Source organism: Colletotrichum gloeosporioides, assembly GCF_011800055.1.
Source record: "Colletotrichum gloeosporioides strain Lc1 chromosome Unknown consensus_17, whole genome shotgun sequence".
Taxonomy (NCBI): domain Eukaryota; kingdom Fungi; phylum Ascomycota; class Sordariomycetes; order Glomerellales; family Glomerellaceae; genus Colletotrichum; species Colletotrichum gloeosporioides.
The window spans coordinates 836672-849018 of NW_025544662.1; the positions used below are offsets into that span (position 1 = coordinate 836672).

A 12347-nucleotide genomic window follows, 5' to 3' on the forward strand; every position below is an offset into this window, starting at 1 on the left:
TGACTTATAAATGTTAAGCCAGACGTAAGGGTTTTCAACCTGGAGAGCCAGTACAACTTGACTCACAACCCCGCTGGTTCGCCTGCAGAACTGAGGACATCAAGGCAACCAGCGGACAAGACTTTCGTCGGAATCTGGACAGCCTAGAGCTGCCATACTACCTGGACAATAAGCCAGGCTGACCAGTCTGGCTGGTCTGAGCAGGCATCGCAGAAAGGCTTACCATCATTGTGCAGCGTGACATGAATCCAAATTCCGACGCAGTGCGACATGACAACGACAAGAGGTCTTTTCTAACTCCTAACCACACGATCATATATGGAGGCACCAGAGACTGCATGTGCTTAGTGCCTGTGATCGGAAAGAGGTGATAGGTAGAATCAGCGCAGTCCTCCACTCCCATGGAAACTGAAATGACATCTATGTTCTTTACCTTGATCACCGTCGACATAACGCCAGGAAAGTGTGCGGCTTTGGAGAGTGTTCTATTTTATACCTTGTTTGTCCTTCTCACCTTGCCAGTTCTGGTTTATCCAGATCAGTATGGGAGGCGTTTTACTGCCAAGCTATTCCGGAAATTGCTTCAACAGAACTGTAGAGTTGAAATTATCGGTTTTACTAACAAGAGAAACTTTGTCTTCGTTCATAATTCTGGAGTATGTATCTCGAACTCAAACTCAAACCCAAAGGGTTTAGGATGGCGCTGCAATTTTCTCCGCTGGCTTCTGCGCATAGATCACCCACCTGCTTGTCATTAGCATCCTAAATTCAGCAAACAGGCCAAGCCTTTAGCTAGACAGATGGCATGGGGAGAATGGATCAAAGCTAACAAGGTAAAAAGTCAAACTTACATTGGGTGTAATGGTGGATACTTCTGTCGTTCATGTCTTTGCGCACTTCAGACAGAAGAGTCTGGACCTCTGCTTAGTTCCAGTTGAGAGCCCTAGTCAACGCTGCGATAGTCCGTGCCTTGAGGCCCTCCAAAGCATTAGCAAAAGCCCATTCTCTAGCTCTTCATAATGCGCATCTTTGGCCCACGGATGGACCGGCCACTTGAACGGGACGATCTTCACAACGACAAAGTCAGCCTCCTTGAGCATCGGTACAAGACTTGGGACGTAAACGAATGGACGCCCAAGGATCTTGCAACATTCTTCAAGCTTGTCCGCCCACTGCCACATCGCATGCTCCGGTGTTACTGATCCGTCGTCAGATTGAGTACGCGCGTGACCTTCAAATAATTCGATGTAGCCACCAGGGGCGAGGCCACTAGAGAGAACAGGTCAATCATGGAACCTGTTGAGCTGTCTCGAAGGCACTAACTTGTAGACGTTCTCGAGAAATACAGGCCAGTCTGAGATGCTAGATGTCATGCCACGAATATGGATAGCCAAAAGGTTGCCCATACGCCCACGGCTGCTCAATGTCATCGACTTCGAATTTAACATTCGGTGGAACACTGACGACATGTGAGCAGATGAGCTCTGTGGGAATAAGAATCAGAAAGTACAATCGATTTTGTACAGGAGTAAGGTCAATGCCCAGGACCTGGTCATCATCAGCATTCAGTCCTTCTACATAGAGGCCAACTTACTTCAGCCTCGGGGTGCTCATCGGCGAACTCAATTGCCCAAAGGCCAGTGCCGATTCCAATGTCAAGTGCGCGCCTCAAACCAGAAATTTTCTCGTGTGGGGGAGCAAGCCAAGCTTGTAATCCAAGGTTGAAAGATAGAGGTTATGTTGCAAGTCTAGTTCATAGGTGAGAAGGGTTGTTGAGAATGTGAAGATAAAACTAACCTAGTCTATCATTCTTTCTCTCATCATTGGGGGAAAGGTATTCTAATTCATATGAGAAATGCCACTGACACAGGGTGACGAAAGCTTGGGGAGCCTACTCCCGCGTCCTTGTACTTGTGATAAGGTCTTCCGTTCTCCAGGCGATTTTGGAGAATAAAACTAGATAAGCTCGTACTCGATGATAACACAGACTTAGAAGCGTTAGAAGAATCTTTTGATTATCCGATAACGCGGCATTGGCGGGCCTGTTTACTGGTGCTCTGTCGGAGGCATCGTAATTTATGACCTACAGCGCAGAGTCAGCGCGATATTGAATGCTCGTCTATCCGAAGTCCCTTACATTCTTGTTGTTTCGAGGTTCAGATTCGAGAGCGGGGCCAACAGGCGCAGGGCTCCCGGCATCCATTGCGGTGGTCTGATTGTCGGCCATTGCGGAACAAAGTCATGAGAATGTAGACCGATGGAATATTCTGTAACCAGGCGGAGAACGCAGCCTATTTGTATTTACATCGGATAACGGAAGCTTACCCCTCTTATTGGCTGATCAGTGACAGGGGGGAATTCGCCTGTTTGTCGCTGTTGGTCCTAACAACGAAAGGAGTTGTCGTGTCTGCAATAAAGTGGAACAAACTGGTGGCTGTTGGTGTAGCTATTCTGCCTAAGTGCCATTCGGACCAACGAATATACGATCACGAGTCGATGAGAAGCTAATGAGATAACAGAAGTTACACTGCATCACAGCTCTTGCGATCTTCCGTGCATCTCAGGTACCTTCTGTTGGTCGCCAAATCTCACAGTTTAAATTAAAGTCTTTGAGAATCTATTGCATATCTGCGGAGAACGTACCAAACTGTATCTGATCAGAACTTTTTGGGTGGAACAATAATTAGTCAATAAGCCAAGTGCTAATTCACACGTGGTCCTTGTGCTGCTGAAAATCCGACAGACTTTGGTGTCGTCGATGATTGAGGGCTGGCTGCGTCTCACTCGTAGTCATAGAAGTTCGTATCAGTAATAAGAAAACAGAGCTTTCTTATGGGCTAAATGAAGACTCAGAGGTGACATTCCTGGGCGCCTTATGCATTCACTATTTTGAGGATTGACGAGAAGCTCTCGCGTGCACTTAATTCCGTCCAACCTCACGTGGTTGTTGGCCCCCTGTGGCGGTTTTCCCATCTCATATTTCTGGAACCAGATGCTCTTCCCCATCACATCGCTTGAGTCTCGCGAACTCTAATAACAACCGACATACAAGCACTCGCCGGCAGAAACTCGAAGTTGCGAATGAGCTGGGATTGAGAATGTTAGCTGATTATACTTCCAATGATTTTCCAGAATGATTGAGAAACTCACCGTGACAAAGATCTTGTTCAGCTCTATCATGGCCACGGCCTTGCCCGCACACTGCCACCTACCAGCACCAAAAACCAGCTCGGTCCGTTTCTTCCATTCTTTGACCGTGACCGCATCGGCTTCGAGCCATCTCTGGGGTCGGAATATGTGGGCGTCCTCTCCGAATAGCTGTGTGTCGTGCGTCACTGACCACGTGTCGTGTGCGACTCTTGTACCTGGAGGCAAAAATGTACCCTTGTGTACATCACCTTCAGGCCCGACCTGTTTCATGAGCAAGCCAGTGAATGGTGGGTGAACACGGAGGGACTCGTAAATGACTGCCTAAGAAGATCGGAGTTAGCGCGAAGCAGAGGAGCTTGATTACATCTATCAGCTCGGCATGTGCGGACTTGGTTTACCTGAAGAAAGGGAAGTTTCAGAGCCTCTATGTTAGTGATTGGCTCAGAGACTGTTCCGTTTGAAATCGCTGTCATAATTTCCTCTTCAAGACTTTTGAAAGTGGATGGATTGCTCAGTAGGTATTGCATTGTCCACTTGATGGCCTTCGCGGCAGTATCCGAGCCAGCGACCATTGGAAACATGATTTCAGACTGCGCGGAGCGTTGATCAAGGCCACGGCGAATGAAAGATCCCTATTCAACTTGTAAATGATCTACAATGAAACTCGGTGTTTTCTTAGATTGGCTTACAAGTAGGTCGGGCTCGTCCTTTGCATCTGGAGCGAAGCGCTTCACAACGTGCTGCTCGGCAAGTCTGCAGGCCACGCCGGTTAACATGATAATGATCTCCCAAGCCACATGTCTGTGCCATGGACTTCAACCATCGAGTTCACAGAAAGCCTATTGACTTACCCCATAATCTTTCCGAAACCACTCGAATCCGTCGGCTTTGGGCCCAAGAATCTCAGCACGAGATCCGACGTGAAGATCATCTGCAGCGCGGGAATGTCCGTGAAGAATTGGAGCACATCTATGGCAAAATTCGACGTTCTGATAAGGCCAAAGACATCCGTGTCTTTCTGCAGAAGTCCGATAGGCCGGCCGAAAGACATCCTCGACCGCGCATCCATGGCGTAGTAGTCTGCAAGGCGGCCGAAATCGACAGGCTCCAAATCCGAGGGCTTAGAAACCTGGTCCTTTCCGTCCGTTTCAGTAATGGTGGCAATCTTTGACCTCGACGTGTACTTAAGGCGGATCAAGTCAACCAGTTCCGCGATTCCAGAGTCAATACTGGCCTCTAGTCCTGGGATGTCCTTTCCCACGTAACCTGGAGACAGTTTCGTCCTCAAAGAGTGATGAGCAGATTTGTCAAGCACGCTACCCATCATATCGTGGTATGGGTCTAGCCGAGTCGCCTTGTACCAGCTGCTGCGCTCATAAGTGGACTTCGCTGCTGACATGCGCCTAATAAGCTCCGGATCGGACGTGATCACATCGTTAGGACCTATACGAACGAGTTTGCCGTACTGCGCCGTGAGCCTGGCGTATTCAGAATACGCGCGGGAGCCATGACAGCGAATTCTGAACATCGGCCAGTACGAGAAAGAACATGGGAATGGGCCCGGGAGATGCCATAAGCGACTCCATGACCTCACAATGGCAATGAGGAAGTATGATACGATGGCAACATAGAACAGTCGGCTAGTGAATACCAAAGATGAGAAATGTTTTGTTGAAGATGTCAAAAAGGTCATTTTTGGATATTGATAAGACCAGAATTGGGGATGTCAAAGGGAACCAAAACAGATGGGGTTGTGTGGAAGGGAGCAAGGCCCTTCTGAGGTCTTGCTAGGTGAAGAACGTGCCCGCAGATTGTAAGATGGGCTTGAAAATGAGCAAGCGCAACGGCCAGATCCTGATAACCAAAGCATTCCATGAAAGAAAGTGCCCGATTTAACATCTCTTACGAGCTGCTGCAAGGGGCTAGGAAGACACCTTGTAAGAATAAGAATCCGCTGAATCCTTGTCAGCAAGGCATTGGTTGGTGGTCTTCGGGGAAGTAGTTCTGTTAGTAACGATTGGACCAATGCATGCCCAGTATGCAGGTGGTCAGCGGATTCCCATTTTGTCAAGTTGTGACGGTATTCTGGTGCATGCAGGGAGTCAACGAGAAATATTGGCACTAGGAGATTTGGCGCCATTTCGATGATACACTTTTGGAAAATACTTCGATGATCTCGCTAACGCATTACAGTAGGTAATGGGGCAGACATGATGGAAGGCATGGGGCGGTCTCCATGACGCTAGACCGAGATCTATGTCAGGCAGGCCATGTGGATTGTGGCAAGCGCTTCCATCTCAATCCAGGGTCAAAGTAGGGGTTCTTTTGATAACATTCAATGTCACAATTACCGATTTAAAGTTTCCACTGTGTGGGACTTGCCTCCCCGGCAACTGCGGGTTCGGGATCACGAACTGGGGACAGAAGAGTATCGAGTCAGGACTCAGTCAACGAGAATCAATTTGTTCGTATGCGCTCATGGCCAATCAACTAACCATTCAAACAATTCCATGCTTTGCTGATATTAATAGGGCGGTGAGTGAAAGACTTGTACGGGTCGAGGACTAATCCTAGGAACTCTCAACATACGGGTGTCACCGGTGTCGCCGGTGTAACCGATGCCACTTGTGCCATAAACTTCACGTTTTACAACATGTGTGTAAGCATCTGTCACTCTCTCAGTAATTTCACTCTTCAAAATTTCAAAAACAACTTGCATAACCTCCGAACATCAGCAAACCAAACATGGCTGCTCCAGTGTCAGCATCACTTGATCTCAGCGTAGCCGACGGTCCGCCTCTCGATCTTTCAGGAGTTCCTGACGCCTGGAATGGCTTGCTTTTGGCTATAAGAAGCCACCCAAACGAGTTGGCCTTGGTGTGTTCTCATCAGCCGCATGATCTGTTTGGCTTTTCTAGTCTTGGCCCTTCTGCCTCTGAAGACACAAGTCCCGGAAATGAATCTAAGCCGTATCTTCGCTGGGATTTTCAAACTCTTGCTCAAGCTATCCACAAGCTTGTGGTGGCCAAAAGGTCCATAGTCGCAGATGCTGATCTACTGGAAGAACTCGGCCCGGGAACCCCGGTGGTAACATTTCTCCAGAATGGTGCGGACTTTGTACTTGCGGCTTGGGCATCTGTTGCAACAGGCTGCACCTTGACCCCTTTGAATCCACTGTTACTCAAGAATCGCGATGAAGCAGCTCACATGCTGAGAACAGCTTTGAGTCTTGCCCCCGATGGTTATGGCCTGAGGTTTGTCTACGCTGCCAATTCAGATGTGGCCAGAGATATTGATGAGCTGGGTATTGATAACAACATTTTTGGACCCCAAGTTGTCAAGATATTGGCTTCGGGGTCCAAAATGAGAGAAGGCTGGCTTCGCCTTGATGATTTGATGTTGTCGATCGATGGCAAGGGCAGAAGTGATTTGTGCCACTCCAACCCAGTTCTTGGCCTTGAAGGCAAGGATCATGCCCAGGCCGGCATCGTTCTCTTGTATGTTAGCCTAAGACTAACAGTCGTCTCAAGAACTTGGCGGTGCTGATGTTTTGTGTAGCACTAGCGGTTCAACAAGCAGGCCCAAGGGCTTATTCTGCCATCACACGGTCTTGAACACTTACACGAACAGCCGACTCCTACTTTCACCGTCTCACATTCTACCACAACTTGGCTCGAGAGTATGCAGTATTCTCCCGAATAACCATGGAAACGGCTGGACCTGTATACAAACTGCACACGGCCGCGGTGCGGCCCTAGTCTTCCCTGGCCCGGCGTTCTCGACTCCGGAAGCATTGCTATCTACCTTTCGCCAAGAACAGATCACGCACACGCTGTTGGTTCCGACTCTGATACACGCATTGGTTGCAGCTATGGAAAATGGCCAGCCCCCTCTTGGATCACTCATCAGCGTCACCTTTGGTGGAACGATTTTGACCAGGCAGGAGATGCTCGCGACAACCAAAGTTCTCGGGGCTAAAGTTGTCGAAAATGCTTATGGTTGCACCGAAGGTGCGCTCACCAGCACCGGCAGCGTAGGTGTTTCTGAGGCAGGTCCTGACAGTTCTTTGTCCGGTTCGGAAGAGATGTCTGTGGGGAAGCCGCCAATGGGCCACGGTATCAAAATCATAGATCCTGCCACGGGCCGTGTCGTTCCACGAAACGTCACAGGAGAGATCCACGGATATGGTCCCATGATATACCGCGAAGGAAGATGGGGATACATCCAGCATGAAGAGCAGAAGGCATTTTACGCTGAGGAGGAGACGGGCAGAGTGTGGTTTCAGACCGGAGACATGGGAAGAATGGACGAGAACGGGGATCTCTTCATCACCGGACGTTACAAGGATATGTATGTGCAGCTCTGTGGACGTTCAACGCCTCGGATATCTTGCGTTAACTGACCGATGCTTTGCAGGATTATCCGCGGCGGTGAAAACATTTCGCCCGCTGCTATTGAGGCTGTTCTTATGAAGAACCCTGCCCTCCGCCCTCTCAATCCACAAGTGTAAGTTATTGACTTCTGCGCATCTCTACTTCGGTCCTACTTGATTGTCGTAGAAAGTGCTGACACGATGCGCTCTCCAGTGTTGGCATCAGAGACACCATTGCTGGAGAGGTTCCCGCTGTGGTGATCAAAGGTGATCAACAAGCTACTGCAGTCGAAAAGGCAATTCGAGAAACCGTGCTCCAGAATATGTCCACGATGCATGTCCCGGATCTGGTTATCAACCTTAAGGATCTCGACCTAGCAGACTTTCCCAGAACGACGTCGGGTAAGATCCAGAAGTTCAAGCTGAAGCAGGCTGTAGCAGCCCATCTTGACAGGCAGGCTACTTCTGGGGCAGCCAGCACATTGTCCGGGCTCGAACAGCATGACGAAGAGCAGGTCAAAGCTATTTGGACGACGGCCCTCGGGCTGAGTAATACATCTCAGCTGGACGTCAACATACCTCTTGGGCAGCACATAGACAGCATCACCATGATGCGCGTCCGCGACAAAATCAGAAAGCAAACAGGTATAGCGCTTCCATTAGCAGCCATGGCTCAAGCATCGACTGTTGCGGAGCAGATTGAACTTCTGCGCAGCCTGTCAGCCGATCATAAGACAACGTCAACGATGAAGGACGCAAATGTGGCGCATCTCGCCAACCAACAAAGAAGGATGGCAGCTGCCGACAACAGGATTGCAACACGAAGACCTCTTTTAGCAGAAGAATTGGAGGACATCGCCCCCGAACCGGCACTGTTCGACTTCATCAAAGATCGGGTTCTGGGATCCATCTCGCCATGCGGCTTCGGGTGGGAAGATATTGAGAACATCTGCCCTGCATATGACTCGAATGCTGTGCAGGCTCAGTGCGGTTTCTATGATACCATCAACTTCAACATGGCTATCAGTACCAAGAAGAAGACAACTAAAAAGGTATTTAATCACTATCTATCTCTCATATCTACATCTCAAGATGCTGATAGAATGTTTTTCTGCTTAGCAACTTCGCACTGCGGTAGAAGCGGCGTTGCTCAATCAACCCATCATGTGCTCGTTCATGGTCTGGGATGCAGACTGGCGCGGTGTCAATCCCAAGACAAAGGAAGCATTCCACGTCATCATGCGCCCGTCAGCAAAGTATTTCGACTTGGTCATACAAGACGGCGGTGCCGTACGCTGCTTGAAAGATCTTGAGGAGATCGCACTCGGAAATACTGCCGAGGCCCATCGATTCCCAGCACCGCAACAAAACACGTTTCCCGGGCCGCTTTATCGAGTCATGCTCTTCGACGTAGAAGAGACTGGCACTGCGGCGATGGTGACATCCGCAAACCACTCTATCAGTGATCATTCTGCAGGACAGTTATTCCACGACGACCTCGACCGAGCCGTCGCTATGGCTGCTTCAGGCAGTTGGACTGCCGCCAGCATCCAAGCACAGCTTCGAGAGTACAAGGACTACAAGCCCTATTTGGACTTATGCCACGCTCTGCGTAGCTCTCCGCGGGCTAAGGCGGCGGTGAATTGGCATCTCGATCGTCTTGCCTCGCTGCCAAAACATGTTGATGCTGGGGCATTGTGGCCAAGTCCGACGACCTGGATGAATGTCTCACTGGATGGTCATTATCAAGAAAGCCATCAACTGCAGCACAACTTCTCGATGTCAGCCCTTAGAGCAGACCCCACGGATCCCACGACCGTATCTCCATCCACCATTGTCAAAGCCGCATTGGCCTTAGCAAGCGCGAGTCGGAGTGGCTACACAACGACAGAAACCGCAACAGGGCGCAAATCGAGGGTGGCCGTATTCTCCAGCGTCGAAGCCGCGAGATTACACTACAACCCTTTTCTGCCCCAGTCCGTCACGGACACCGGCATGCCACGCCGTGGGGAAGAGCACGACAGGTCTCTGCAGTGGGAGGCTGGCGACGTGGCAGGCCCTACAGTGCAAATAGTATGCAACGTGGTGGAGATGCCGAGATATGGCAGCGAGCGGGAGACAGTTTCCCAATTCCTGCGTAGAATGCAGCGAGAGCAGGAGCTTCAGACCAGACACGCGTCCGCACCTTGGCGGGCTATCATGGACAAGCTCGAAGACCCCAACGCCGAGAACAGGCCCTGGCCGCTGCTGCCTCTGATTCATGGCTCACTTATGTTCAACTGGGCCCCCGGACTCGGTGAGAGCGCACCCCAGTCACGGTCTTCCACGGAGGATGCTAGGCTCTCCCACTTCGAAAATATGGACATGTTGAAGTCGGTGCAAAAGCCACGAGTCGGACTCGTGGTCTCTGCAGGCTCCAGTAGTCGTGGCTGTGGAACAGCAGACGAGAGTGCTGTGACCACCGTGTTCTTGCATCTCAGGGGGGCCGGGCTCGAGTGGAGTTCTGGAGACGGTATGGCCTCTTTCGCCAGGGAGATAGAGGCAATGGCTCAATGGTTGTCGGCTGAGGAGAACCAGGGGCTCCTCATTCACAATGCATTCGGTCTTGAGTGAATTGTCGGGAGTCATCACCCATGTACACGATACGATCCACTCGAAGTTTTAATTTTCAATTATCCATATTTGTGGGCCCTTGCAAGAGTCAGTTGAGCCGAATTTGCAAAGTCGTTCAAGTCCCTCTAAAGTGAATCAATCCAGAAAAGCATTGCCGGCCGGTACTCGATTTAGGTCTTTGAGGTACGAAGTCCCAATCACACACAAGAGGAAACATCTGGAGTACGCAACACGGACCCGTCACGTGTCCACGCTGCTGAAAGGTATTACATGTGGAATTCCGGGGGTTTGTCCCCTGGAAACAGGTGATTTGTTCACTAATGGTTGTAAAGAAGCAGAACCTAAGGTTCGACAGAGATGATCGTGGGGTTCTTGAATTGTAATGTAATCTTTTCTATTCAGCTCTACGCAGCATGATGCGAATGTATCCTTCCATTCTGATTGGTTTCGATGACCTGAGCCCCACCAACATGGGACCCTCTCCCCTTCCTTCGCGACAGTTGCATGTGTGATATCGAATCAGATGGCTGCCTATGCTCTACTACAATTCTATCCGAAACTCTCTTCAGCTGACGCTCAGTCGTCCTCGACAATCAACTCCCTCTCGGGGTTAAGCGTGGGCGGGAATAGCTGGGGCACCTTGTTGACCCACATCTGCGACCCTGCTTGACTGGCCTGCGCTTCGAAGGCTGCGCATCGAATGAGAGAATCGACTGCAGCAGGCGGGTTGTAGCTTTCCTCGTTGTACCTGTTCAAGGTATAGTCGTCGAACACAATGGTGCCTCCAACCTCGAGCATGCCCCAGGCGAGCACTGCGTCGTGCAAGACATCAAGAGCGACGTGAGATCCGTCGATGTAGATGAAGTCAAAACGAGCACCTTGGTGCTTGAGTGTTGGGAGGGCGTCAAGGCTGGACCGCTTGATGACGGTGAGCTTGTCGACATGACGGCATTTCGCAACGTTGGACCGGAAGCGCTTCTCCAAAGAGGGGATGTCGTAAGCATCGAACTCTTTGTATGTGTCATTCTGGAACTCCATGCTTCCACCGAAGGTATCGACGGCGGTAAATGTCGACTCCGGGTGATCCATGAGGTTGTCGAGGATCCACGTAGCGGAACCGCCCTCGAAGGAGCCAACTTCCAAAACTCTCAGCTTTTTCCCGCGGAGAGAGCTGGTGCGCTGTTCCCAGTGCTCGATCGTTCTGTCAAACCATCGATGCTGAAAGTTGAATCTGCTGCGGTCCGTCTGCTGAGTAGCAGTGATAGTTGTGGTCGACATGTTGACGAGTTTGTTTGTCCTGGAAGAGAAAGGGGTATGGTATGCGTGACAGGGTCTGCTTTGAAAGAGATTGACAATTTGACAGAACTGAAGTGTGACGGACTGGTCTCAGACACAGTGGCTTCATCGTCAAAGGTTGCTTAATATATCGAAAATCGCCCATCGCCTTCAACTAGAACCCTGCCACCGCTTGTAAGCTATCCTCTGGATGTTCCGCCAAATCAAGGGTCCAACGACGCGTATCTTCGACGTATCTTGTGTTCATATATTTAGAGTTTAGTGTTCTCCACCGCGGCTTCAAGTGCCGACACACCCTAGACTACTCCATAGATGCAGCTGTTAGAACTGAATCATACGTAGCTCCCTGGAGATTTTGGCCGGGTATTACTCATGTCATTGAGACGACATGCCTCGGACTCCTGTAATGCTGTGTTCAGAAACTCAAAAAGGTATATCGTATCAACTTACCGAGGTCAGAATCCGCTCCCCCCTGTCCACCGGGGATGGATTGGTCGAAGTGTTACTAACAGAACTACTTCCCAAAGCTGGCCTACCAAAGTCTTGTATACATGGGGTGAGCGGATTCTGAGGTGAGAAAGTTGATACAGTTCATTGATTGGAGGAAAATGTTGAACACAGGATCCTTCGGGTTCTCCGGTAACAAGTATGTAAGATCAGACTTCCGCAACATCAACAGCAACAGTCGAAGCTCTCCCTGTTCTCTCAAGTACAGCTTAGGGGCGTTGCGGTGTCACGAGATGCAGCTTATGGAAACTGGCCAAAAACGACACCGAATACCCATACTCAATCTTTACATGACTCGTTCACTCACCGCCTAGTTCTTGAACGGTGACGCGAAAACTCTACTTAATTGCGGCCCCAGGTTACGTCCGCGGGCCGCGCTTCATTTCGATACCTTGCGGACAGCTCGGAA

General features: G+C 50.2%; 3 protein-coding genes across 3 annotated transcripts; 1 reads left to right on the forward strand and 2 right to left on the reverse strand.

The window, feature by feature from the left end:
• Positions 1-947: 947 nt before the first annotated feature.
• On the reverse strand, positions 948-4843 carry GCG54_00011157 (Cytochrome P450 monooxygenase tropD; the record flags this gene model as incomplete). Its single annotated transcript, XM_045411066.1, has 7 exons — positions 948-1269; positions 1324-1459; positions 3050-3086; positions 3151-3471; positions 3549-3782; positions 3840-3951; positions 4002-4843. 7 exons carry the CDS (start codon positions 4841-4843, stop codon positions 948-950), a joined length of 2004 nt encoding a protein of 667 aa, XP_045268124.1.
• A 1052-nt stretch (positions 4844-5895) lies between these two features.
• Positions 5896-10135, forward strand: GCG54_00011158 (putative acyl--CoA ligase YdaB; the record flags this gene model as incomplete). The annotated part of the gene is made up of 5 exons (XM_045411067.1): positions 5896-6647; positions 6709-7500; positions 7567-7656; positions 7737-8574; positions 8642-10135. 5 exons carry the CDS (start codon positions 5896-5898, stop codon positions 10133-10135), a joined length of 3966 nt encoding a protein of 1321 aa, XP_045268125.1.
• Positions 10136-10711: 576 nt separating this feature from the next.
• Positions 10712-11413, reverse strand: GCG54_00011159 (uncharacterized protein; the record flags this gene model as incomplete). The annotated part of the gene is made up of 1 exon (XM_045411068.1): positions 10712-11413. One exon carries the CDS (start codon positions 11411-11413, stop codon positions 10712-10714), a length of 702 nt encoding a protein of 233 aa, XP_045268126.1.
• Between the last annotated feature and the right edge of the window lie 934 nt (positions 11414-12347).